Here is a 23,749-nt window from a genome sequence, read left to right as displayed (position 1 = left end):
AAGAGATTTGAACCTCCAGAAATCATGCTTTAAAGTTTTGCATAACACTGAGACTTAGCCACATTATTTTAAAATAATAAAACAGGAATGCCCCAAGGAACTGCGCTCAAGCAATTCAATTAGATTAGTGGTCCCGACCGAAAAATGCACTTTCCAAGATGCGTCGAAGCTATTTAATAATCTACCAGAAACTATTAGAAACTGCAAAGATTCCAGAACTTTTTTAACACTTGCAAGGAATTTTTTAAGCAACAGAGTACAGAGTGATTAGTTAGTTTTACTGTAACTGGATTCTGTTAATCCTGCTTCTACTTTTAACTGTATATTGCCTAATTTGTAAATAACTTAATTTGATTTATTTTGTAATTGTAATTGATGTAATTTAACAGGGAAGAGCCACCCAGTGGATCTGTTAATAAACCATTATTATTATTATTATTATTAAACCGCTGACACGACTTCTGTGTAGACACTGGAACTGTTTGAAATGGGGTGACACCAGCATTGCGGTGTACAGACATCACGTGACTTTGCATCCTATCCTTTCTACTAAACGAATTTTTGCAAACGGAACAGAACCAAGTCATGTCAACTCCTCAGGAGCAGAATGTAGACTGAGAAAATGGTGGAATGTTGCGCATTTATATAGGTTTGAAGGCCATAAAATTCTATAGTTGTCCACCACGACCACCACATTTCTATTGTTTTCCTCCACCACCACCACCACCGTCACCACCACCACCACATTTCCATTGTTTTCCTCCACCACCACCACATTTCTACTCTTTTCCTCCACCACCTCCACGCAGTCAATAAAAGACTGCAAACTACTATCATAAGTTCGGTTTATCGCAGTGTCTCAAGTTGTCAAGAACAATCGTGGTTTTCTTCAACTTTTAGCTGTTTGTCCAGCTCATCAGCGCCAGTTTCTTTTACGGACAGCCACTCCTGACCGGTAATTCCAAGTCTTATACAATGTACTTGAGGAATACATTCTTATCCCCGAAGAAAATAAGTGGAAAGGGTTGTCATATAAAGATGCTCTCGTATTTAAACCTAGCAGAAACAAATGTCCCTTACAAAACAAAGAAGCGAATCCTTGTACAGGAGGGTGATGCTTTTATTTAAGACCTATTGGTACCTGCTGTTACAAGCTTAGGAGTTTTGATGCTATAAAAGAGGAAACGAAACCATAAGTTACTCATTTGAAACCTACCTTCCATCTGTACTTATCGCGGTGAAGAGAAAGATAAACTTGGTTGATGAAGAACACGAGAGCGAGGATGAAGAAAACGAAAGTTCTGGTGATGAAAGCGATGATGAAGAACCAAGAATATAAGATGTTTTGAGTCATCTTTCCCGAGCAGTTTCGGAAATGCTTCTGAATTGCTGCATAGTACGGCCCCTTCCAAAGATATTTTATTCCGGACTCCCCGCGGACAACTACTTCGAAATAAACTTATAATTCCCGTCACAAACATCGCCGAGCTACTTGAGTATGAGTTACTACCACATAGCGATGACGTAACCAGACCTCGTCCACTGAATACGTTCCAAGATGGACATGTGGAGTTAGGAATCGATAAGGGTTTCATCAAGAACAAAAAGTTGCTAAGCGATTTAATAGAAAAAGAAAAAGGCTACCGAAATAACGAAAATACTTTCGGGAACGAGAGCAATGAGTTCATCGGATAGAGAGGAAGAGGGGAAGAAGATAGCGTCTGTCAACGGCAGTGAAGATGAAGACACCCAAGGAAGCGACACTGAAAACGACAGTGAGGAAACAAAAAGTAGTAGCCCTGAAACGTCCACCACCTCTCACTCTGAAAATCTCTGTGACCATTGCGAGAACTCTAATGTGTAGGGGACCTTGATCATGAAATGACCTAAATGCTTTTGGCACGATCATCACAAAATTTGTCCTATATGCGATCACCAGATCCCCGAGGAGAGAAATTACATCAAAGAGGGCTTTCTTCGGTGTCATGATTGTGGAGCAATTACACACAAGAACGCGAAGACGTTGGAAACCAATTTCTATTCCCCTTCTAAAGAGGAGAGCGAAGATGATGATTAATTTTTCATTCCTTGAAATCGCTGTGTATTTGACTCTTTTTGTCATTGGTTTTCAATAAAATTTTTAAAACTGTATCTCGTGTCTGTTTTTTTTTGCTAGCGCTAATTAGTCGCGTGTTTTAATTGATCCTTGTTAAGTTATTAATTGTTTTGTGTTTAGTCCAGTTCTTTGAGCTGCTGTTATCCGTAGAGCAGAATATTTAACCAAACCTAACCACGCACTAAATCAGTTTGCTTTTCTGTGGTAGTCAGTTCTGAATTTGTCGAATTTTAAAATTATTTTAACTGTTACAATGGACGCTTTTCCTCTTAACTCTTTTTTTTATATCTTTTTTTTATATAGGGAATTGAGCTCACTAGACGCGCTTTTACTTTAATGCAAGGATTTCAAGTCAAGTCTTTATTTTCTTTACTCCCGATTTCTCTCATAAAATTTGGCGCCTCTGCATTGCTATCTTAGCTTGGATAGCCTTTTATATGGGAAAAGGCGTTAACACAATGACTACAAGCGTATAATTCTTTTGCCCCAGCGTTTGAGAAGTACCCGAGTAAGAATTACTCAAAAATCCACGCAAAAAATTGCTGATAGCGAAACGAAGCAAAGTTTCTGGAAAACGTTCACTAATTGATGTTTAGCTTCTCTTGTGACTTATAAGGTGTCATAAAGCACAACCGAATAATTAAAAGAGCGGCCTCTGAGGCGATGTCTGCAACACCTAAACTTGCGAAATGCGTTATTTAGTTACACTTAATAATTAGCCAAGGGTGATTTAAATCACCGAACGCTCATTTGCATAATTTTTCTTGTCGGCCTAAGCCCGTCATGTTCACTAAAAATAACAAAAAAGAGACCTCTTTTCCCGTCCCTGTTACGACATATGTTACGTTAAACACTTTTTAAAATCGCTTCTTACGTAGATCGACAGTACTGGTTTAAACATTACATTAGATTCAATACGATACTTTATTGCAGGTGAGTGGTAATTTTCCAAGGACCGCTACTTTCGAGTGAGCCGTTACTTTCCGGAGGCCCGTTCAATAGGAAAGTAAAAAGTTAGCCTTATTTTCGGAGAGACCGTTTCTTCCGGAAATTCTACGGTAACTGGTTATGCTAGACACTACATAAAAATAGCTGGTATAGCTCGTGACGTTATCTTGATGAGATTCTACCGCATTTTATTCATGTGATAAAGATGTCATCGACATTTATTTGCTCCCTTTCATTCTAATGAGATTTCACTTCAAAATGGGTTCTAACCTGTGCATCCTATACTACTCTCCTTACTCTCTTTCTCTCCACGAAATACAATTAAGAACGGCAGGGACCAACACTGTTAGGAAAGAACTTTAGGAGGTTTTAGGGAGGTGTCCGTTACACGTGTAAGAGAGAGAGAGAGAGGGGATGGGGTCTTTCCTATGTTATATACTACTACATGAGAAAATTCTAAAATTTGATTGGTTTAGAGCAGTGGTATTTCAACTTAATTTGAAATACCTCCATGTGAAAATTACAAACCTTTTACATGTAGTAGTATAAACAAATAATAGCATGATTTGTACGTGGTATTTGGCATAGATACCACTCGTGATTTTCAAAATTGTCTCAAATTTCACTCGCCTAACGGCTGTGAAATTACGTATAACAATTTCGAAATATCACTTGTGGTATTTGTGCCAAATATCACTACAAATCATGCTATTACCTGTACCAAAAAATAAAAGTTTGGAAATTTCAACTTGCAAACCAGTACGTTGGGTCAGAAATGACCCTACATTTAAGCAACAGAAAACGTTTTCCGTGTTTGCATAGCCTGACATAAACACGAGAGGGGTTGGGAGAATTAGAGACAGTTATGCAAACCCGAGACGAACAGTCGAGAATTCTCCCAGCGCCTCGAGGGTTAATATCAGGCTATGCAAACACAGGAAAAAAGTTTTCTATTGCTTTTATAAAATAACTTTCCCGAGAAAAAAACGCATAACTCTTTGTTATGGCACTGATTAAAACGGAAATTCTTACCAGTCGCAAAGTCTTGTACCCGAAGTCTCGCACGCGTGATCAGTTCTTGTTTTGCAAAAAGATGCTTTCCAAAAAAAGGATTTTTCTTGCTTGAAATGTCAGTTTAAGCGAAAAAAATTGACACACCTTCTTTGTAACGGTTTTTCAAGTTTCAGCCGACGAAGGAATGGGTAAATAAAGTAAACTTGTCGAGTTTTGAACTCGAAAACGTTTTCAAATTCGTGCTTGCGTGATTAGCGCGCGAAAAGCAAAACATCTTGACGCCACAACCATGTTTACGTACTATCTTAGTTATTTTACAAATATAACCAGTATTAAGGACCTCAAGTCTATCAGTTCATATTATAACTGTCAAGTCTTATCCTCGTTAAATAAAGTATTCACTTCCCTTCACTTCACTATGTAGACATATGCTGTTCGGACAAAGCGGCCTTTGGTGAACAATTCATACTTAGAAACATGACGTACTGATAAAATTAGGACATAAGCCAGACGATCGAGGCGACAGAAACAGATTTCCTAAAATCAGTTTCCATTTAAGCCTCTGAGTGAAAAACGTGATTAAAGGAAATGAATTTGCGTTCTTTTAAACCTTGAAAAAAGTAAAAAACAAAAAAAAGTAGAAGAAATTTCCTGGATTTGAATTCTAAGGACAGCATCCCGGAGCCAATAACAATAATTTTTCGCCGTTTCACGCCGTAGTCGTGCACTGGACGACGACGCAAAGTACAAACAAGCGTGATGCTCGTGCAGAGCTGTTGTTTTGCTCATAAAGGGTGGATCCATGTGCAGCATATTCGTATAGCCCTCACATTTAAGGCCCCGTCCTCACGTATCAGGGTATTTTTAGCCCCGTGTTCACACGAACACGGCTTTTTCAGGCACCAAAAACACAGGTCCCCAGAAAGCGGTCCCTAGAGTGGACTTTTGAAAACGCCGATTTCTCGTACTGCGTTTGCTCTGTGAGGGATGCTAACATATTTCAATCATTTCAGTGTTATGTAGACGGGCGAAAAAAAAATTCAAATACGCTACGTGTGGACGCGTTTTTCGGATACGTGTAGACAGGGCCTTATTGCTTTTAACCTCAAGCACAATTTAAAAAATTCAGCGGGCAAATGCAACGGCTTAACCCATATAGGGCAAATGAATCCACCCTGGAAAAAATAATACGGTACTTACCAGCCTAGGGTTTTCCCGAAGGTGTTGAACAATAGTTCGGCGTAACGCATCATGGGACATTTCAATTCCTTTGATGAGGACAAGCTGCTCTGAAAGTGCAAAAAACATGCAGTTCCCCTCTCCTTGATTGTCAGAAATCGCAAAACCTTTTTCCATTGCAGTCCTCTTTAAAGCCTGCGACAGCTCAGTTTTGCTGGACTCTATGCGTGCTTTCAGCAGGATTTGCCGAAGTGCAAGGAAAGTAAGTTCGCCTGTAAACGGCAGAGGGAAATTATTAGTATAGATAATATCATGATTTGTAGTGATAATTGGCATAAACACCACGAGTGATATTTCAAAATTGTTATGCGTCATTTCACGAGCCCTTAGGCGAGTGAAATTTGAGACAATTTTGAAATATCACGAGTGGCATTTACGCCAAATATCACGTACAAATCATCCTATTATTTGTTTATACTACTACCTGCAAAAGGTTTGTAATTTTCACATTTAGGTGTTTCAAATTAAGCTGAAATACCACTGCTCTAAGCCTATCAAATTACAGAAATTTCTCATGTAGTGGTATAAAAATAAGAATAAGGTTATTTCACGTCAGTTTAAAAGGACAGGATGAACTGGGGCCCGTTTCTCGAAAGTCCCGGTAACTTAACGGGCCCGGAATCATATTTTTAAATCAAAGTCTCAAGAAAAGTAGGGTGTGTTCTGACCTCTAATGAAGTCCATTTTGTTTCGTTAGCTAATAACTCTACTGTATCATTTTCAAAACTTTTAAAACTCTCTTCTAAAATGGAAAACAAAACAGCTTAACGGGCCCGGTAATTACCGGGAGCTTCGAGAAACGGGCCCCTGGTCTACAGGTAAAAAGAGCCGACAATATAAATTTGTCGTGGTTTCAAAAGAACAAAATAACCCCACTCTGCTACAAAAATAAATTTGGGGTTGTTTTATTTGAGAAAACAAACAACTACATCACCAGTCCTCGATCCTTTTGCAAGATCGTTTTCATAGTCATTCTGTGGAATGGCATCTTCTTGGGTCTTTTCAACACCTGTAAAATTAAAAAAATTGACAAACCTAAAAAAATTAACGATTTCAATCTGAGAAGCCCTCCATTTATTCTCTGTGATATATTATAAGCCAAACTTTTAGTTAGACGGTTCTCTGTCATTCTCTTTCTTTAAAAGAGAGTCCCAGCAGTAACTGAAAAAAATGTCGATTGTTAAACAAATTCTCCTTATCAGTAACACAAGATATGTATGGAGAACAGTGTGGAAAATATGTCATTAAGGTTTAAAACGTTAACACTGGCAATTTTTCTGTAGGCATTTACACGGACCGCCTAACATTATATAATGAAAATTTGCTTACGTACTCTCGCTGAAGAAACTGAAACACAGCGATGAATCATAAAGGCAAAACGGAGGCTAATCCTGATATGAGATAAGCATTTGACATTTACACCGTGTTTCAAGTAATAATTACTATTACCGTTACTCTCCTTTAGGCAAAGTTCATTTCTTACCATAGACCATATTCCACATTCTGGCGACAAGGGCATGGCACTGTCTCTCCCAAGAGAATCTTTCATCATAACTTCTTCGCAGTCTTTGGATTTCCTCAAGCCGCTTTGTCCTTGGTTTTTGACGGATGGCTGCAATTGCCTTTGCCCATTCCTTGGGGTCATCAGAGTGGATCACAAATGACTCACCTATTGGAAGACTACACAGCGCTTTTCCAAATCCGGAGTTTCCACTTACCAGAATGGGAAGACCAGCTGACATGGCCTCCAATGCTGTCAAACCAAACCCCTCAGTTCTTGATGGCATGATGGCCAGATCGACTATACAAAACAACTCTCTCAATCTTTCTTTGTCTTTCACAAATGATCTAACAATCAGCTGGTTCTTTGAAATGCCAGTCTGGAGTAAGATGGTTTCGACTTCTTCCTGCCTTCCATCAGGTACACCAACGAAAACAAGACTATAAGAACTGTCCTTCAATTCAACTATGGATTGAGCAGCAATGTCGTATCCTTTAAGATTAAAGTCTTCGACATCACCGCGGCCGAAAGCTAACACTTTGAAATTTACACTCTCTTGTGCAGCATGTTTAACATCTGAAAACTCTGCGAAGGAACTTGGTATCAATTGAAAGATATCTCGATGAGATGAACGTAACTTGGACGAGAACAGTTCTTTCAACTTGGGTCCAACGGCTACAACGAGGTCTGCAATTTGACAAAGGTCAATTTCAGCTCTGTTCTTCCCTTCTCCTTCGGCAATGGCGCTTGGATAGTTCTTATGCATCGCCAGCTCTTCAGGCTCAGTGTGAACAACCTGCACCCACTTACAACAATGAGACTTTCTGATAATTTGCGCTTGTCTCCCAAACTTCGCTCCATGACCGATCACAACCTGAATGTCAAGGTCTTCTGGAGGAACGATCAACCAGTCAGTAGGGTCACTGAAGCTAAAAAGGCGCCCTACTTCCCGAATGGAAATGTTGTGACTTTTGGCAGCTCTCTTATCCTCTTCGCCGCACTCAAATTCAGGTACAAGAATGGTCACTTCTACGTGTGGGTCTTTTGCCAAATGTATGGCAAGAGTCATGTTTATTGTTGACAAGCCACCCTTGGACAAGCGCCACTCATTCGCTAGAAGGGTAACTTTCAGTACCAGACGTTCTTTGCGAGCTTCTGCAGTAGCAGATGATGATGATGGAGTACAAGCTTCCTGCATAGGAACCAAATTGCATACTTTAAAATAGAAATTTTACATCCGGGGAATTCTACCTTTTTTAAAATGAACGTTTGCAAAACATGTTATTAACACGTTGGATGCTATAAACTTATTGCTTAACAGCAAAGCAAAACAGCACAGACTTGAGAAAATGTTATATACACTCTGCTATACCTACAGGCCAATAACAATTAGTAATACATGGTAGCCAATTGACCTTATCAACGTACAGTAAAAACCCGCAACTAAGAACCTAAAAATTAAGAACCTGTTAGCCTAAAATTGGTCATTTATACCCCCTATAAACAAGAACCTATTTAGCCTAAGACATTTAAAACAGGTTCTTATTTTCTAAAATCATACTAGTACATTACAGCTGCATTGCAAGAATCATATTTGAAGCAAAAAAAGGAGATTGCCATTGTTGTAAAAATGTTTTTTAAAAAAAGTGAGTGCAAGATATGTAGACTTACAAAGCATGCTAAGCAATATGTTGATGTTTTAATTGTTTTTTCTCCAGGGTTAAGAACCCATTTTAAGAACCTAACAAGAATCACTTCGTGAATTTTACCGGGGCCACTTTTGTCAATCACCTGCACCGCCATCATCTATTGATTGTAAACCAAGTTCACCTAATCTTGACTGCATCAAATTCTCAGAGGAAATAGGAAAGATCAACCGCATTGTTGAGCTGTGATTTTGCATAAAAGGTCTAATAAATTATTACTTCATGATGATCAGTGTTGTATTGAGTAGGCCCTGGATTCTTCTCAACATCTTTACTTAGTTTGAAATTCACATAATTGGTCATATGACTCACACAGTTGCAAGAAAACAATGATAAATATCGACGTGCTTTACATTTAAGTTTCATTATCCTGTGATAATGCCTGCTAGTATAGAAAGACAACAAATAAGCTTTCTTGGGTACAGCCATTTTATTGAAGTTAATTATCTTTGGATCCCGTTTGTTATTAAATTTATATCGTGCATGATAAAGTTTTCTCACCTTATTAACATAGCGATGGAGCTTTGAAGACTTCGGTATGTGAATCGTTGAAATCTTTTTGAAGACAAATTTCTTCAACATGCTATTCTTGTTATTGAGACCTCTTACAAATAGCAGTGCAATTCTGCTCGGTTCACGAGCACGTCTAGATCGCCTTGTAGCACGTTTTTTAAGATGATATAAAGTTAGCTCTGATAAGTGTTCGCGTTGATTCTTGATAAATTTCATGATGGAAGGTTCACTCAATGTAGATACCTTTGATAAGTCGCTTATTTTCTCGATAAGTTTCACGATGGAAGGTTCAATCTTAGGCGATCGCTCGTAAATTTGTCTCTCCAAATATTCACTCTCAAGTTTTTGCTCATAAACTAGTACATCGTAAAGGCTGGGAAACGTGTCGTCCAAAAAGCTATAATCTTTCTCTTGACTCTTCGACTCGTGCTTTTCAAAATGGCGGATAAGATTTCAATGGAAGTTTCGAGCCAGTGATATATCTCAGTCAGCGATATATCCCTAACAATGTAACTTTGAAAACACAGAAACGCGTTGCATTTTATGACCGGTGCCAGCCTTCGGCTAGGCCCCGGTAAATAGCCTAAAATTCTGTTAACTACCATTTATATAAGAACCTTTTTAGGCTAACTCCTAAAAATGTAGGTTCTTAGTTGCGGGTTTCTACTGTACTTGATATTACGTACCAATGTTCGCTAAGTTGACAGCAACAAAGCCCTCTCTTACACTGCATACGTTGTACATCATACTATAACCTAACAAAGCACATGCATAGACTTTGTTGAAGCCTCTTTAGTTGAAATACATGGCCAATCTTTTACGGACATAATTTTTAGTAGTATGTGTATCCGATTGATGTAATATGCTAACAGCACTGCTAGAGATCGCATTTCACTCCTACCTACCTTACTTTCTCTTTGTGAGAACCACTTGTCCTGTCCCGGAACTAAGAGTATTTCCTCTACAGGTTTCTTTTTGCAAATCAGAGGATCGCCTTGTCTTAACTCAACGAGGTGAAGACAATTTTCATGAGAACATGCAATCTGATTATGGCTTGAGCATTTCTCCTGCTGACAATACGGACAGGCGACCCGAATCTGATAATGCATTCTACCTTTATAGACATCACGTGACAAAGCTTGCAAAGTTGCCTCCACAAACTCACGAACCTGCACTGCCAGTTCGCTTGTGTCATCCACAGAGATCTCCTGAAGTTGATTTCTTTTCTTGATAAAAAACTTAATAAATTTCTTCTTACAAATAAGAACAAAATCATGAAAAGTCTGCTGCCCAATGACGAACCACGCTCCATTTTGGTACAGGACAGGTGGCTGAGTTGGACCAGCCTCAGAACACCAACGGACAGATCGAGAAACAAGCCGCGGGAACAAACCATAGGGGATAGAACCGCTGACAAAGTAAACGTATAGGGGACAAGGGTCGAGCATTGTGGGCGCCACGGAACAAAGAGAATCAGGCGACGCTTTGAGTTGAGATGGAACAAAGTATTTTTCTCCTGTCTTTAAAGATGAAAATTTTGCAATCAATCCCAATTGTTCCATCAAATCCAGAATGTCTTTCCTGGCAACACCCTTGAGGAGAAAATTGGAAAACATAAAATCAACCAGTTCCATCGAGAGAACCCCGTTTTCTTCGAGTACCATCCAGTGTTTGACAATCTTAGGAACCTAAGACGGAATAAGGTGAAGGACATTAACAAAACTTTTATTAAAAAAAAGTTTTATAATTCTTATCATGTTGAGCATTTTAAGCTAGTTAATTTTTGCACTTGCAAATTGTTGGTTATCTCATTTAATATTTTAAGTAACCAAACAAAGAAAAAGATCTAGATTTTTCCGTTTTTGCGTATGGATGTATATCTGTCTGGATTTGATAAAAGGTACCTCCAGAAATTTTTAGCAACAGTCTCATTTGAGGCTTGTTCAGTACTTGACCATTCTTGTTTGTTTGTTTGTTTTTTTAACGATCTCTTCAGTACAAAAATCCCCTTAAAAGCTGCAATAGAAAAAAAACACCGCGCGCGGTAGAAGTTGTTTTCCGTGGTCGGTTGATTTTCTAGTTTTTTTTGGCCGCCTGCAGCAAAGTTTTCCGGAAGGTATCATTAAGCCTTATGAAGGAACAAGTCTCACGATTGGCTAAGTCTGCCGTCGTCCAATATGTTACCGTATATCGTCTCATGTTGGCTAAACAGGTGAAACACTGATCTCGGGCTTGAGACGGAAAGGCATCATATTGCGAGCTTTGATGTGAGCGGTGACGAGTCTCTGGCCTCAAAAAGTAGCTTTTAGGAGTTAAAACTATTCGGCGAGAGCAAAATTGATGCTGATTTCTGACCAGGCCAGAGACTTAGTAAAAATTTGTTTTGAAGGCCAGCGTCCATGTGTCCCTTTCAAAACGGCTCGTCTACATCCGGGATATTGAATAAATCGACGGTGTCAGCAAAGTTTACATGTGATGATTTATGTGGAGAAAGCGAGAGTTATTGAGAGAGAGTAATGTGATGATATTTCGCCCGTATTAAGTGTGGAAACATCGTGTCTGGTTGGTTGTGGATAGTTTTATCAGTGCCGCGAACGTGGTTAATTGTGTGATTTCCTGAAGTTGTTGACAGACAGATTTCAGGTATGTCGTGGCGCTCGTGTTATAAGAATATTGTGTACAAACATGAAAACGCTTTGTAAGTGTTTAGTTGAAGTGATTTTGTCTTAGACCACCGATTGTGGGGTCAAGAAAGGTGGATTCTAGTTCTGTTTTCAGTCGGGCATCTCGCTATGAGCCTCATAGTTTAAGAGAATGAAAGGTTATTATTTCTGTGCTTTTAAATGTTGTTCGTTTCGTTACAAATCTGTCGCTTTTGCCAAGAGCAACTTTTCGTGTATTGCCAGCGATTAATTCGTCCGTTTTAAGCCCTAACTAGCGACTTTCAACTTCTTTTTAATGACCTCAAGGGTCAAATTGTTAAAACGCACTTGAAATTTCTGGACGTACCTTTTATCAAATCCAGACAGATATATAATAAAGGTTTCGTAGCCTTCCTAGCAAGTACTACTGTGTGAATAAAAGTAAAGAGCACAGCCTTCTAAGCAGTCCTCCGTTTGGTTGGTCACACAATCCTTTCCAATCCTGTAGAAAGATTTACGAAGTCAGGTTTTCTTTTCTTTACAACGTTCGCCATAACCTCGCGCTGAGGGAAAATAAGAGAAAGGTGGTTGTGGTGGTGGAATGTGGAAATGCAAAAGAGGGATGCGGGAAAGTGAAAAACTGTTTTTGTGGTAGAAAGGGCTAGTTTAATAATATTAAATAGTAGGTTTTTATGGCGCATTTAAAGAATTCTCAATGCGCTTACAATAGTAAATAACGTCTCAATGAAACTATATATAGTAATTACACTGAAAAAGAAAAGTTTTCAAACGCTGCTGATATGATCAGGCAGACTGTTCCAGATTATCGGTGCATAATATGAAAATGAGCGGTGTCTGTAAGTCACGGTATTAACAGAAGGAACTTGTAAAAGCAATCTATTAGATGAGTGGAGTAAACGAGCCGGCTGGTATTTGAGAAGGAGTGAAGTCAAATAGTAAGGAGCTAAATCGTTGAAAATTTAAAATGCTAAAAGCGATATTTTAAAATCGATGCGAGCGCCAACAGGAAGCCAGTGCAAGTCTTCCATGAAAGGAGTTAGATGGTCAGATCGTCTTATTCCTGAAACCAAGCGTGCGGCACAGTTCTGAACACGTTGCAGCTAGTCTATTTCTCGCTTGGGTAACCCACAGTATAAACTGTTACAATAATCCAAGCGTGACGTAACAAAAGCAGTTTGCCTTCGTCTTCATTAAATATTCACGATTTGCGCGCCATGAATCAATAAACCAACTTCGAACAACTTGTTGAAAAATGAAAAATATAACTTGCATAACTACGTTATGAATCAGTGATTTTAAGTCACGGGCGAGTTAGCACTTATTCCTTCGACAACTTGAATCAACCAATGAATACTTTTCCTAGTTTTTAGTCAAGCAATCAAAAACCAACACCTTCATCTAACAAGAAATAACTAGAAAACCTGTCCAACGGGTTAAAATATGACCTTCTTTTAAAGAGATCCAACCACATTTTATTCATGAGATACACACAAAAGGTTATGACGTCATCGGCATTAATGTATTCCAGCGAAGATTCCACCGCAAAAAAAGGGTGATTCTGTGCCTCCTATACTGCTGGGGATAGCCTTTGAGTGGTCCCTCATTTTCCTCTGTGATATTTTAGCGAGCAGAATACAGGAGCGCGTGTCACCTTCATCGCGGGTGGCAATTCTCACTCGCGCTCGTGTATTTCGCTCGCTCTACTATCCCTGAGGATAATGAGAGACTACTTGTAATCTAGTTGGTAAGGGTGTTTGAAGAGCCAAAAGGACGTCAGCGTAGGAGACAATCCTAATTGGTACAAGCTTAACTCCTCCGTTTCTTGTCTAGCTTGAGCAGTGTTATAAATTTTTCGCAACTCGCTCCGCGTGTGCAACAGTTAGGGCGGTGAAAAGTCAGGCTTCCTTTATATATACAATCTGTATTTCCACTCTGTTTGTTTGTCAAATTCCTTTGAGCCCACATAAAGGGTAAATTGCAGGTAAATTGGTTATACGCTCCTCTCCTTGTTAGCGGGTACCTCGTGATGCTACCTGATGTCCTTCGAAATTGAAACAAGATTCCTCTTGGGATATTACAACGTTCAAATAAGAAAGGGCAGTGAAAATGTTTAACTATAAAGTTTATTCTTAGTGACGTCAGTAAAGCGGGTTGATTACAGGGACGACTGCTGACCAGGCGTTAGTACCAATTCAGTTGTTATAGGTTTGGTCGGGTAAGATTTTTTTTCAGAATTACATCCACAAGAAAACGCCTATCCTGACTGTTTTACACTAGGAAAATATTAAATAGCAGCCCAACGCACTACGATTTTGCTGTTTACAAATATTTGAGGAACAGTTGACCTTTTCAAATAGATAGCGCGCAATGCACTTGATATAATCATTTTTATAAGCTACAGCACGGTTAGACACCTGTGATATCATCCAAAATGGGGGCCATTATAAACTGTTGTAAGTTTGACAACACGTTTAAAATGTATTTCCTACCATTTTCGTAAAATCTGGAATAGTGATCAGCCGCCCGAACAAGTCTATCAGCCACTGGGTATTCAAGATGACTGTGCTACGGTGCTTGATAATTATTCTCAGGTCATGATAGTAATTCACCACAGTGGTAAACTCTTCCTGATCATGGATGAAGCACTTCTCCTTGGCATACATCCGTAGTCTCGTTATACTCAGGTAATAAACTGGCTTGGAAAGCAAAGCGTTGATGACCTTCTCAAAGTGTAACCATCTAGTTAATAAAAGCAAAGAGAAAATTGATTAAGTATCTATGTCACGACACATACCTGTACTGACTGAAGTACAGGGCCCAGTTGTGCGAAAGGTGCATAACTCTATCCACTGTCCAAATTCCAATGGATAGTGCCTTTAGGCTTCCTAATATTTTTCCGCTTGATAGTGATTCATCGTTTGACCAACCGGGACCAGAGGCATGCACACATGAAAAGCCGTAAAGATTTTTTATTAGTATTGATGGCCTTTCTTAAGTTAAAATGAGATAAATATAAGCTTAAATGAGCTTAACTAATACAGCTGGTCAATTCGAAATAAGATTATCAAACCCTTCAGGGTAGAATACTCCTTAAGGCCAGCCACATGCAACTGCTTTTCATGGTTAACTTGTTTCAATCAACGGTATATTCATTTCTTATTACCGCCAGGTGGCCCATACAGGAAACACTGCATTTTTCTGTCCTCGCTGTAATCTTTTTTAACCCAAGTAAAGGACTATACAATGAACCAGCCTTTAGATGTTTTCCGGTAACGCTTTTATAAAGCGTCGCAGTCCCTGAGTTACTTAAGATACCTGAAACACACTACACATCAAAGAAAAATCTTACAAGGACTGGCGAAAACAAATGCCATACAAATAAACAGTAATTTCAGTGCGCTCACAGCTCAAACCTTCACAAGAATTTATTTAATATTTACTTTAATGGATTCTGTTTTTGTACAACCATTTTTTACCTTATAGGTATCCTCTCCCCCATGTAAGGTTCCTGTCTCAGCACTTCCATGATTTTGACTTTTAAAGCTTGGATCTCATCAATGTTTTCATCTTTCCCGAAAACCATTGTCTTGATCCTTCTTCGAATTAATTTTGCAGCGTTTTCAATGCTGAAGATAGGCCGCACCACATGTCCTTCATAGTCCTTACCAGCAATTGCGTTCTGGATTTCTGTTTTCATTGTTACAATGTCTTCAAATGGTTTGTCTGCATGGGTGCCTACAATGATCACTGGGGGCCGCAGATAAGACAGGTTTCCTTCTGCATCGTCAGAGGTTTCTCTTCTCATCTGCGCGACGCTATGCACTGTAGACAGCCAAGACAACAAATTCTCGAGATTTGTTTCTCCATTTGGGTTTTCCAAATCAACATTACCAGATCCGTGTCTCACACGGGGCTTGGCTGTGTCATGCAGTGACTTGCTGAGGTCGCAAACTAAGATGTACAGCGCACGTGACGTTAAAAATAAAGGAAGGGAACCATAATACAGGTGTTGTACAGCAAATTCCGTCATTTCAAAACTGACAACATTTTCTTCAGCCTGAAGGTAAAAAAAGTATCAATCATTAACTCCTGATCAGATCCTGTTAATGTGAGTTCACTAACGTTGTCTTCGCTTGGATCACCAACCTGTAACAGAGTACGAAAAGCAATATAACTGTTGATTCTAATTCCGAAAGTCAAAATGTACCTGGATCTATCATTTAACAATTACAGTTATTATTGATGACCGTGAATGCTTTATTTTATTACATAAACACCAATGAAATAACGTGTGCTTTCAAGCGAAGACTTCATATCTTTACATGTGAAAAGATCACTGTTGCTAAGACATACAAACAGTGAAAAAAGAATTCTCTATTTTTCTTACATCAGGCTTCAAAAACAACATAGTAGTCTCTTGCACTGATTAAAGATATGTAAGGCATGGGTAAGGAGTCAATTACGTTGAGCCGGGAATTGGCTAAAACTCAATGTTACGAGTTCGAAAGTTTTGAGGATAATTATTCACTGACTATCACCACGCAGGGATGTCGGATTAACAGAAAGAAGTTTAATACCAAAGCAACATAGTCTTTACAGAGCTTTAAAACACAGCATCCGCCAACACAAACTTGACTTGAACTTAAGTCAAACTAAACAGCCTCTGCTAATAATAACAAACCCTCACTTGAACTTCAGATATCTTACGGCTTCCGCCAACTTGTAAACACAGAATTTGAAATCGACCATCGTCACACTTAACTAAACACAGCACTCCAGCTCGCTGGAAAAAAACTTAGTTCGTCAAAAGAACTCGCTTGGAAGTTGTATACCGTTTGACATAACGTTCTAGAAAATACTAAACAGGCGAATATTAGTAGCTTTTCGACATATTTTATGATTTCAGTAACTGATGCAAATCTGCTGACTCATGCTGAAATGTAAACATGCGCTAATTAATTATTAATAGATAATCAAAAACGTACAGAACGTGCGAGAAAGTCACGCAACGCATGACAGCAATTTTACTATGTAACACTCAACAAAGACAAAACGTCTTTGTGCAGCATTTTGTAACTTTAAATTCATCATAAAACAGTTCGAAAGGAGCGCTCACTCGTGAAATGTTTTTCAACACTCGAAGACAAATTTCGCGTCTCTGCGCGACCATGTTATATCCTCTACTTATTCCTCGAGTAATTATTTGGGCGTGGTCCAAATAGAGTAATGGAAACGGCTTGTTTTGACGCAAATGTGCAATAGGCACGCAATACGTGCTAACGTAAACAAGGCAAGTAAACAAGCGAAGCGAGGCGAATGTCTTGTACAAGGTAAGAGGCATGTGGGAAAGAAAGCTCTGCTTGCACACGGCACTTAATCGCACTTTTACGATCTCAAAAGTTAGTCTGAATCTTCAGTATTTTTGCCTCATCGAAATTTGGAAGTCTGAAGTCCAGGGATGAAATTTATCAAAAAAAGTTGGAATATTAACGTCGGGTTTTGGTCACAAGAAGATCACAAGCGACGAACCTTGAAACACAGAAACTCAAAAAACGGATCGAAATCCACCAATCACAAATCATAAACAATGACCTTTTGAACCCGTTGAAGAAAACTTTCGTTTCCTAAGAGGTCCGCTAAGATGATTGACGTCTGACAGTTTTTTGACATGAGGATCGAAATGCACCAATCATAGAAAGACAGTTTTAATTGTATGATTCCTAAGAGGTCATCTGAATTTGCTGTTTTCTTCATTTTATGTCCATTTTTTGTGATTGGTCGATTTTGTTAGGTCGAGTGGATAATCCAATAAGGGACGATTTAGATATCGTTTGATCCGAAATTTTTCGAAGCAGCAGTGAGAAGCAGTTTGGATAACATTTGGCCGCGGCGTTTCGAGGGACGCGTTAATATATTGTTCAATCATGTTATCCCGGGTTAAACTTACAAATGCACACACTGTTGGCGGTAGGCCCACACTAAAAAATAACACTGAGTGTTTTCGGAATCGGCTGGTCCGCGAGCTCAAAGAAAAACAAAGGAAATTATCAAGACATTCAATGACATCAAAGACTCATGGACCCCATAGACGCAATAACAAATCGGAATATCGGAAGTGTACGTGTAAAATGGACAAGAGTTGGAATAGAGGATGTTGAACAAGTTTAGAGTTGCAAGATTTGTTTAGCTGGTTATCAGTGTGACAATAGTGATTGCGGAACACAGCGAGTTGCCTGTGATAAAAATCTTTTCCGATGAAGGAAGAGACGATTGTCAACAATTGAAACCAAAAGGGACTGAGGCTTCTTTTGGAACTACTGTGATAACTGCAACAATTATTTTTATTATTCAATTTTGTTTAGCAGGGTGACGGTTAATGTACTTGTTTTTTTATTGCGTGTTGTGTTTTTTCATACGATGCTGTGCGTCGGGATTTTGCATTAGCAGCAAGTTTTGTGTGACAGCGAGGTGACGACAGGAGAAGGCAATGAGCTAGTAATTGTGTTGTGGAGGAAATAAAAGAAGTTGAATTGAGATCTCGTCATAGGAAATTTATTTATAACAGAACTTACAATTTCATCGGTTTAAATCAGGTTAGTCCATTATATTTTTGGCATGACAAATTACCATAAAATCGAGATTGTAATTCGAAACTCGCGTTGTTTTCAAAATTTGCATATATCGGGCGCTGCAAAGAAATATTTAGGTTACAAGCGCTTCGAAATACTGTACCTTCAGAACGGCTTAGCTTTTACTTGTTGTGCTATATCTTTCAAAAATATCGATCGATTCTAGCTCAAAAACTCTCAAAGCGGCGGTTTAAATGCTAAAGCCCGTGGCTGGTTGAAATCGACTCTTGTTTTTTTTCAAACGATTTAGGATGGATCGAATCGACTTTAAATCGATTATTATTTTATCAGCTTGTGGTATGAACGAAACGTTTTTCTTCTCGATAAAGTTCACTCAACAAATTTAGAAAGATTTACTTGACTTTTCATATGTGGAACGAACTGACTTTTATGTGAAACGAACTGACTATTTTATGGAACGATCTGACTATTGATTGGAACGATCTGACTTGGACGTAGTTACTAAAACATGGAATGACTTACAACCACCTAAAACCATCCACAACCACCTACAACCACCTCAAAAAATTCAACAACCATCTACAACCACCTCAAAAACATCTACAACCACTCGCAAACAATCTAAAACCATCTAAAACAAGGTATAAATGTCTGAAATAAGGCGAGACGACATGTCACGTACATGAAATACGAGAATCGAACAAAACATCCACTTCCGCCAAAATCTTACTCTCCCTGGTCCCTTGTATCATCAACCATTAAGCTTAACACAAACCTTCCACCGCACTGTCCTCATATGTTGGAGGGCTGGGATATAAGTTTGATTTTGTTTCCTCTCTCTTGTGAAACTCATCGACAATTTGATTATAATTTAAGCAACAACTGATGGTTTGTGATTTTTAATTGTTTTAAAATCATGTTTAAAATGTCACATTACCAGTGATTACATATGGTGGGAAATCTGGAATATGTCTGGAAAATTTCATTTAGAATCTCAGCAGGAGCAAAACGTGATCATGAGTCACCATTGCATACATGTCACCATTCGTACAACTGCGAGAACAATGATTACACCTACTAGTCTCCGTTTCCTGTGTCGTGACGCAAGGGAGTTTAGCCTTGCGTGATGACACAGGAAACGGGTGTGAAAGACACTAGGGTTAATCTAAAGAAGTCACCGGGAATGTACAAACATGTTTGGTGGATGATAAACAGATGCTAAAAAAATTAACTTGTCCTTAGGAATGTAATCCGCCACCTCAGAACAAAACAGCAGTGAAGCAGACTCCGAGAGAGAGAGAAACCCTACCTTGTGCTATTATGTAAACAAATGAAACGTGAACCAAAACGTCTCACTGGTACCCAGGGTAGAAAAAAGCCAAATCAAGTCAGTCTTTCGACTACGAGTTTGTTATTTTATTTTATTATTTTTTGTGACTTGATAGTTCATTTTGTAAAGTTCTTTAAGTCTTTTAATATACTTAGCATGATCTCGCATTTCATTTTGTGATTTAAGCCAATGGTTGATGATACAAGGGACCAGGGAGTGTAAGATTTTGGGGGGAAGTGGATGTTTTGTTCGATTCTCGTATTTCATGTACGTGACATGTTGTCGTCTCGCCTTATTTCAGACATTTAGATGGTTTTAGATTGTTTGCGAGTGGTTGTAGATGTTTTTGAGGTGGTTGTAGATGGTTGTAGGTGGTTGTTGAATTTTTTGAGGTGGTTGTAGATGGTTTTAGGTGGTTTTAGGTGGTTGTTGGTCCTTCCATGTTTTAGTAGCTACGCTGACTTGGAACGATGTCAACGATCTGACCATGGAACGAAATGACCGGTTACCGTCATGCCACTAGCAGACTACCAATGAACAAATTAAAATCTTTGTTACAGAAAACACCGAAAGTGACACTTTTTGTAGGGAAGAGTATTCGGAAAAATACACCATTGTCGTCTGAAATTCATTGTTACGTTAAAAGTAGAAAAGGTTTACACTTAAACAGGTACAGAAGTAACTGTAACAGTGTGAGGTTTTTACTTAAGGGGCAACTCCAAAACTAGTTCCTAAACGAGGGAAGGTGTATCTGTCGTCCAAGCATCAGAGCACAGGCGATTTAGGTGGAATGAGATATCCAAATAGGCTTCTAAGTAAGAATTTGCCCCTCTGTACATGTAAATATTCATTTTATAGTGCTTAAAACAGTTTGAATCACCGGGTTAATTTTGGCCAATTTAAGCTTTATACTGATATAGGGAAGAATTCAGGACCTTCAGTTTATGTAGATGCTACAAAAACAATTAATGCTCCATACTGTCAAGGAAATGTTCACGGTTACAGAATTTGGGAAAAATGGTGGACAACGATGTGTCGCAATGAGTCTGTGCGCTTTAATTTACAGTAAGATAACAAAGATTACTTAAGTTGATGATATGACTCAAATAATGATTGTTGGTATTCATTTATATTCTTGTCGGTCACTGCTTGCAAGACAATCTATGTCAATGTTAACAGAATTGCCAGGAATGGTTACAGTGAGCAATTTTTCCACCTTGAATACATTGACAGTTATACTTGTAACATCCGTCACTACTGTATATGCCACTCACAGGTTACAGCATTTGAAACACTCTTGGCACTGAACTACGACTCATTATCTACAGCACTGAGGCTGGGGGATATAATGTGTTTGATTCTCATGCTAGAGATATGTATCATAACAGTCATAGTGAAGGGACATGTGTATTGTTGGAAATACCATCCATGCATAAATTAGTACAATATTTTCAGACTCTACATAGGAATGAGGATATATATAAACTTAAAGGTGTACATATTGCCACCTTTAAACCTCATCTTTTCTCAAGCAATGTTGAAAATTGTAGTATATCAAATGTTAATAGTTACCAATGTTCCTGTAAATAGTGCTGCCCTATAGCAGTTTTTGCAATGTGTTACTCTCTTATTAACCCTTGTGGATGCTGGACTTAAGGAACTTTATTTGCCCTTGTTAGTAACCGGAATACACTGTACAAAGTGATGGGTGTGAAAACACATCTTTCAGTATCAGTGGAGCTGAGGTAAACATTATTCTCTGGGCTGTAACCAATTATGTCCTATGTTGTAATTTGGCTCCAAGCATGTCTGCATTGAAGATGTGCATATTTTCAAACATTGTCGTGAAATGACACTATTTCTGTTGTGGTTTGGGACATACTGTATACACTGTGTGGTTCAGCAAACAAGTGGAGTAAAGGATTTGTCTTCTCTGGTAAGATATGATGACAGTTCTTTAGCTGCAATAAGGCATGTTCAAAGTATCATACCCGTAGTACGACCACGCCCAAATATACGCTTACACAGCGTCTTGTTTAAAGACTAAAAGCGAAGTGATCTCAAGATATCACGAATTATAAAATAACTAAGATAGTAGGCGCTCTCTTATTGGCCGAGAGGAGTGTTTGCATGGGAGTATGTAAACATGGTTATGACGTCAAGTTGCGTGCTAATCACGCAAGCACGAATTTGAAAAAGTTTTTTTTTGAGTTCAAAACTCGACAAGTTTACTTAATTTACCCATTCCTCTGTCGGTTGAAACTTGGAAAATCTTTACAAACAAGCTGTGTCAATTTTGTTTTCGCTTAAGCGGACATTTTAAGTGAGAAAAATCCGTATTTTTGCAAAACAAGAACTGATTACGCGTGCAAGACCTCGCGTACAAGGCTTTGCGACTGGTAAGAATTTCTTTTAACGGCTCGTGAACTTACGTATAACAATTTTGAAATATCCCTCGTGGTATTTATGCCAAATATCACTACAAATCATGCTATTGCCTATACTAATCAGTGCCATAACAAAGAGTTTTGCGTTTTTCTCGGGAAAGTTATTTTATAAAAGCAATAGAAAACTTTTTTACTGTGTTTGCATAGCCTAATATAAACACTCGAGGGGTTGGGAGAATAATCGACAGTTATGCACACCCGAGACGAAGTCGAGGGTTTGCATAACGTCGATTATTCTCCCAACCGCTCGAGTGTTTATGTCAGGCTATGCAAACACGGAAAACGTTTTCTATTGCTTAAGTAGTCCGGTCTCATTTCGTGAAATAGCCGAAACAAGCCGAAAAGTCACGAACTTGCGCGCCCAATCTTGTCCCGAAACTAGTGCATAATTTCATAGCTATTTTTCACATCCCGAACTGCCTTGGGCCGCAGTAGCGCAATCGGCTAATCCCTCAACTTAGTCTCCTCTGATCTGACGGGTCACACAGGTGAGTCGGTTCAAACCCCGGGAAAGCCAAAATAATAGTTCTTTATTCCTCGAATAAGTTAAAAAATAAATCAAAGTAATCGAAGTGATCAAATAGCCGAATAAAACCGAAAATCTACAGACTTTGCGTGCCCAATCTTGTCCCCAAAATATCAACTTTGGGACATTCCTGAGCGTTGCGAATCCTTTACATCCCGCTCCGCCGAAGTAACTAAATGCAAAAGTTGGAAGAGCTGATTAAGTTGAGCAGTTTGTGCAATTTTCAGCGCTTTGCAAGCAATATTTAAGGAAATATCAGCCACCAAAAACTGCGAAACTGTTGTGTGGCAAAAAAGTATATGAGCCATACATTCTCTGTAACATTCTCTGTAAAATAGGTTTTTAGGAGAGAATTTCTCCGAAACCATTCGGTGCATTGGGCTCAAATTTTCAGAGATAACTGAAACTGCTATGCCTTTTCAATATTCAGAGTTTTTATTTTACTAGCGTCATCAGATAGTGATAAGCATATGTTAATGAGGCAAAAAGTGTAAACAAAGATTCGCCTATTTGGCAATAAATAAAGTCATAGCTACACTTACTTTAGTTTAAACTAAACGTACGGGTATAAAAACGCTAATTTTTTATAACCAGAACTGGACAACGTGGTAGAAAACGATCTAGAAATAATTACATATTTTCCATAACAAACCTGGTTCAAAAGAGAATCTTCTTTCTTTTCTCCATCTGTACCATCCACTTCAATTCCTTCATTCCATTTTTCTTCTAGATTAAATGGTAAACCGATGAGAGACTTCTTCAAACTTGTTTTTCCTGCCCCATTCTGCCCAATAAGCAATACTTGACCACGGTAAACATTAACAGCTCCATCTTTCAGAGCACTTTGATAATCGAGTTGTGCTTTTTCTCCACGTGCTTCTGTTTCTAAAGGAGCTATTAAAAAAAGAGAATGCTTACCTAAGGTAAAGTAATGTCTTAGAGGTTGCGTAGTTAATTGGCTTCAAATTCACTTGACTTACCAAGGAGGTGGGGAGGTAATTTCCATCAAAGACTTAGGCCCGGTTCAGACGCCGCTCCACTCATGTGCCGAACCTAACTGATGAATTAAGTCCGGCAAAAGAGCGGCGTCTGAATCAATTAGGTACGGCAGTTTTAGTTTGGTGCGGCAAAAGCGTTAAAGCTGTGGAACTTTTGT

General features: G+C 38.8%; 1 protein-coding gene across 1 annotated transcript in view; it reads right to left on the bottom strand.

Moving 5' to 3' along the window:
- Positions 1-23,749, bottom strand: part of LOC140945430 (uncharacterized) — a 106,440-nt gene that overhangs the window by 79,253 nt on the left and 3,438 nt on the right. The window contains exons 2-8 of the mRNA XM_073394455.1: positions 23,246-23,487; positions 15,177-15,757; positions 14,190-14,439; positions 9,948-10,725; positions 6,801-8,006; positions 6,252-6,326; positions 5,279-5,529 (exon numbers count right to left, since the gene is read on the bottom strand). Of these exons, the coding sequence (XP_073250556.1) occupies positions 5,279-5,529; positions 6,252-6,326; positions 6,801-8,006; positions 9,948-10,725; positions 14,190-14,439; positions 15,177-15,757; positions 23,246-23,487 (3,383 nt within the window). The remainder of the gene's footprint in view (positions 1-5,278; positions 5,530-6,251; positions 6,327-6,800; positions 8,007-9,947; positions 10,726-14,189; positions 14,440-15,176; positions 15,758-23,245; positions 23,488-23,749) is intronic.

The sequence above is a fragment of the Porites lutea genome, chromosome 8 (assembly GCF_958299795.1).
Source record: "Porites lutea chromosome 8, jaPorLute2.1, whole genome shotgun sequence".
NCBI classification, from domain to species: domain Eukaryota; kingdom Metazoa; phylum Cnidaria; class Anthozoa; order Scleractinia; family Poritidae; genus Porites; species Porites lutea.
Note: the sequence above shows the minus strand (reverse complement) of the source record. Positions and strands in the feature narration are given on the sequence as shown.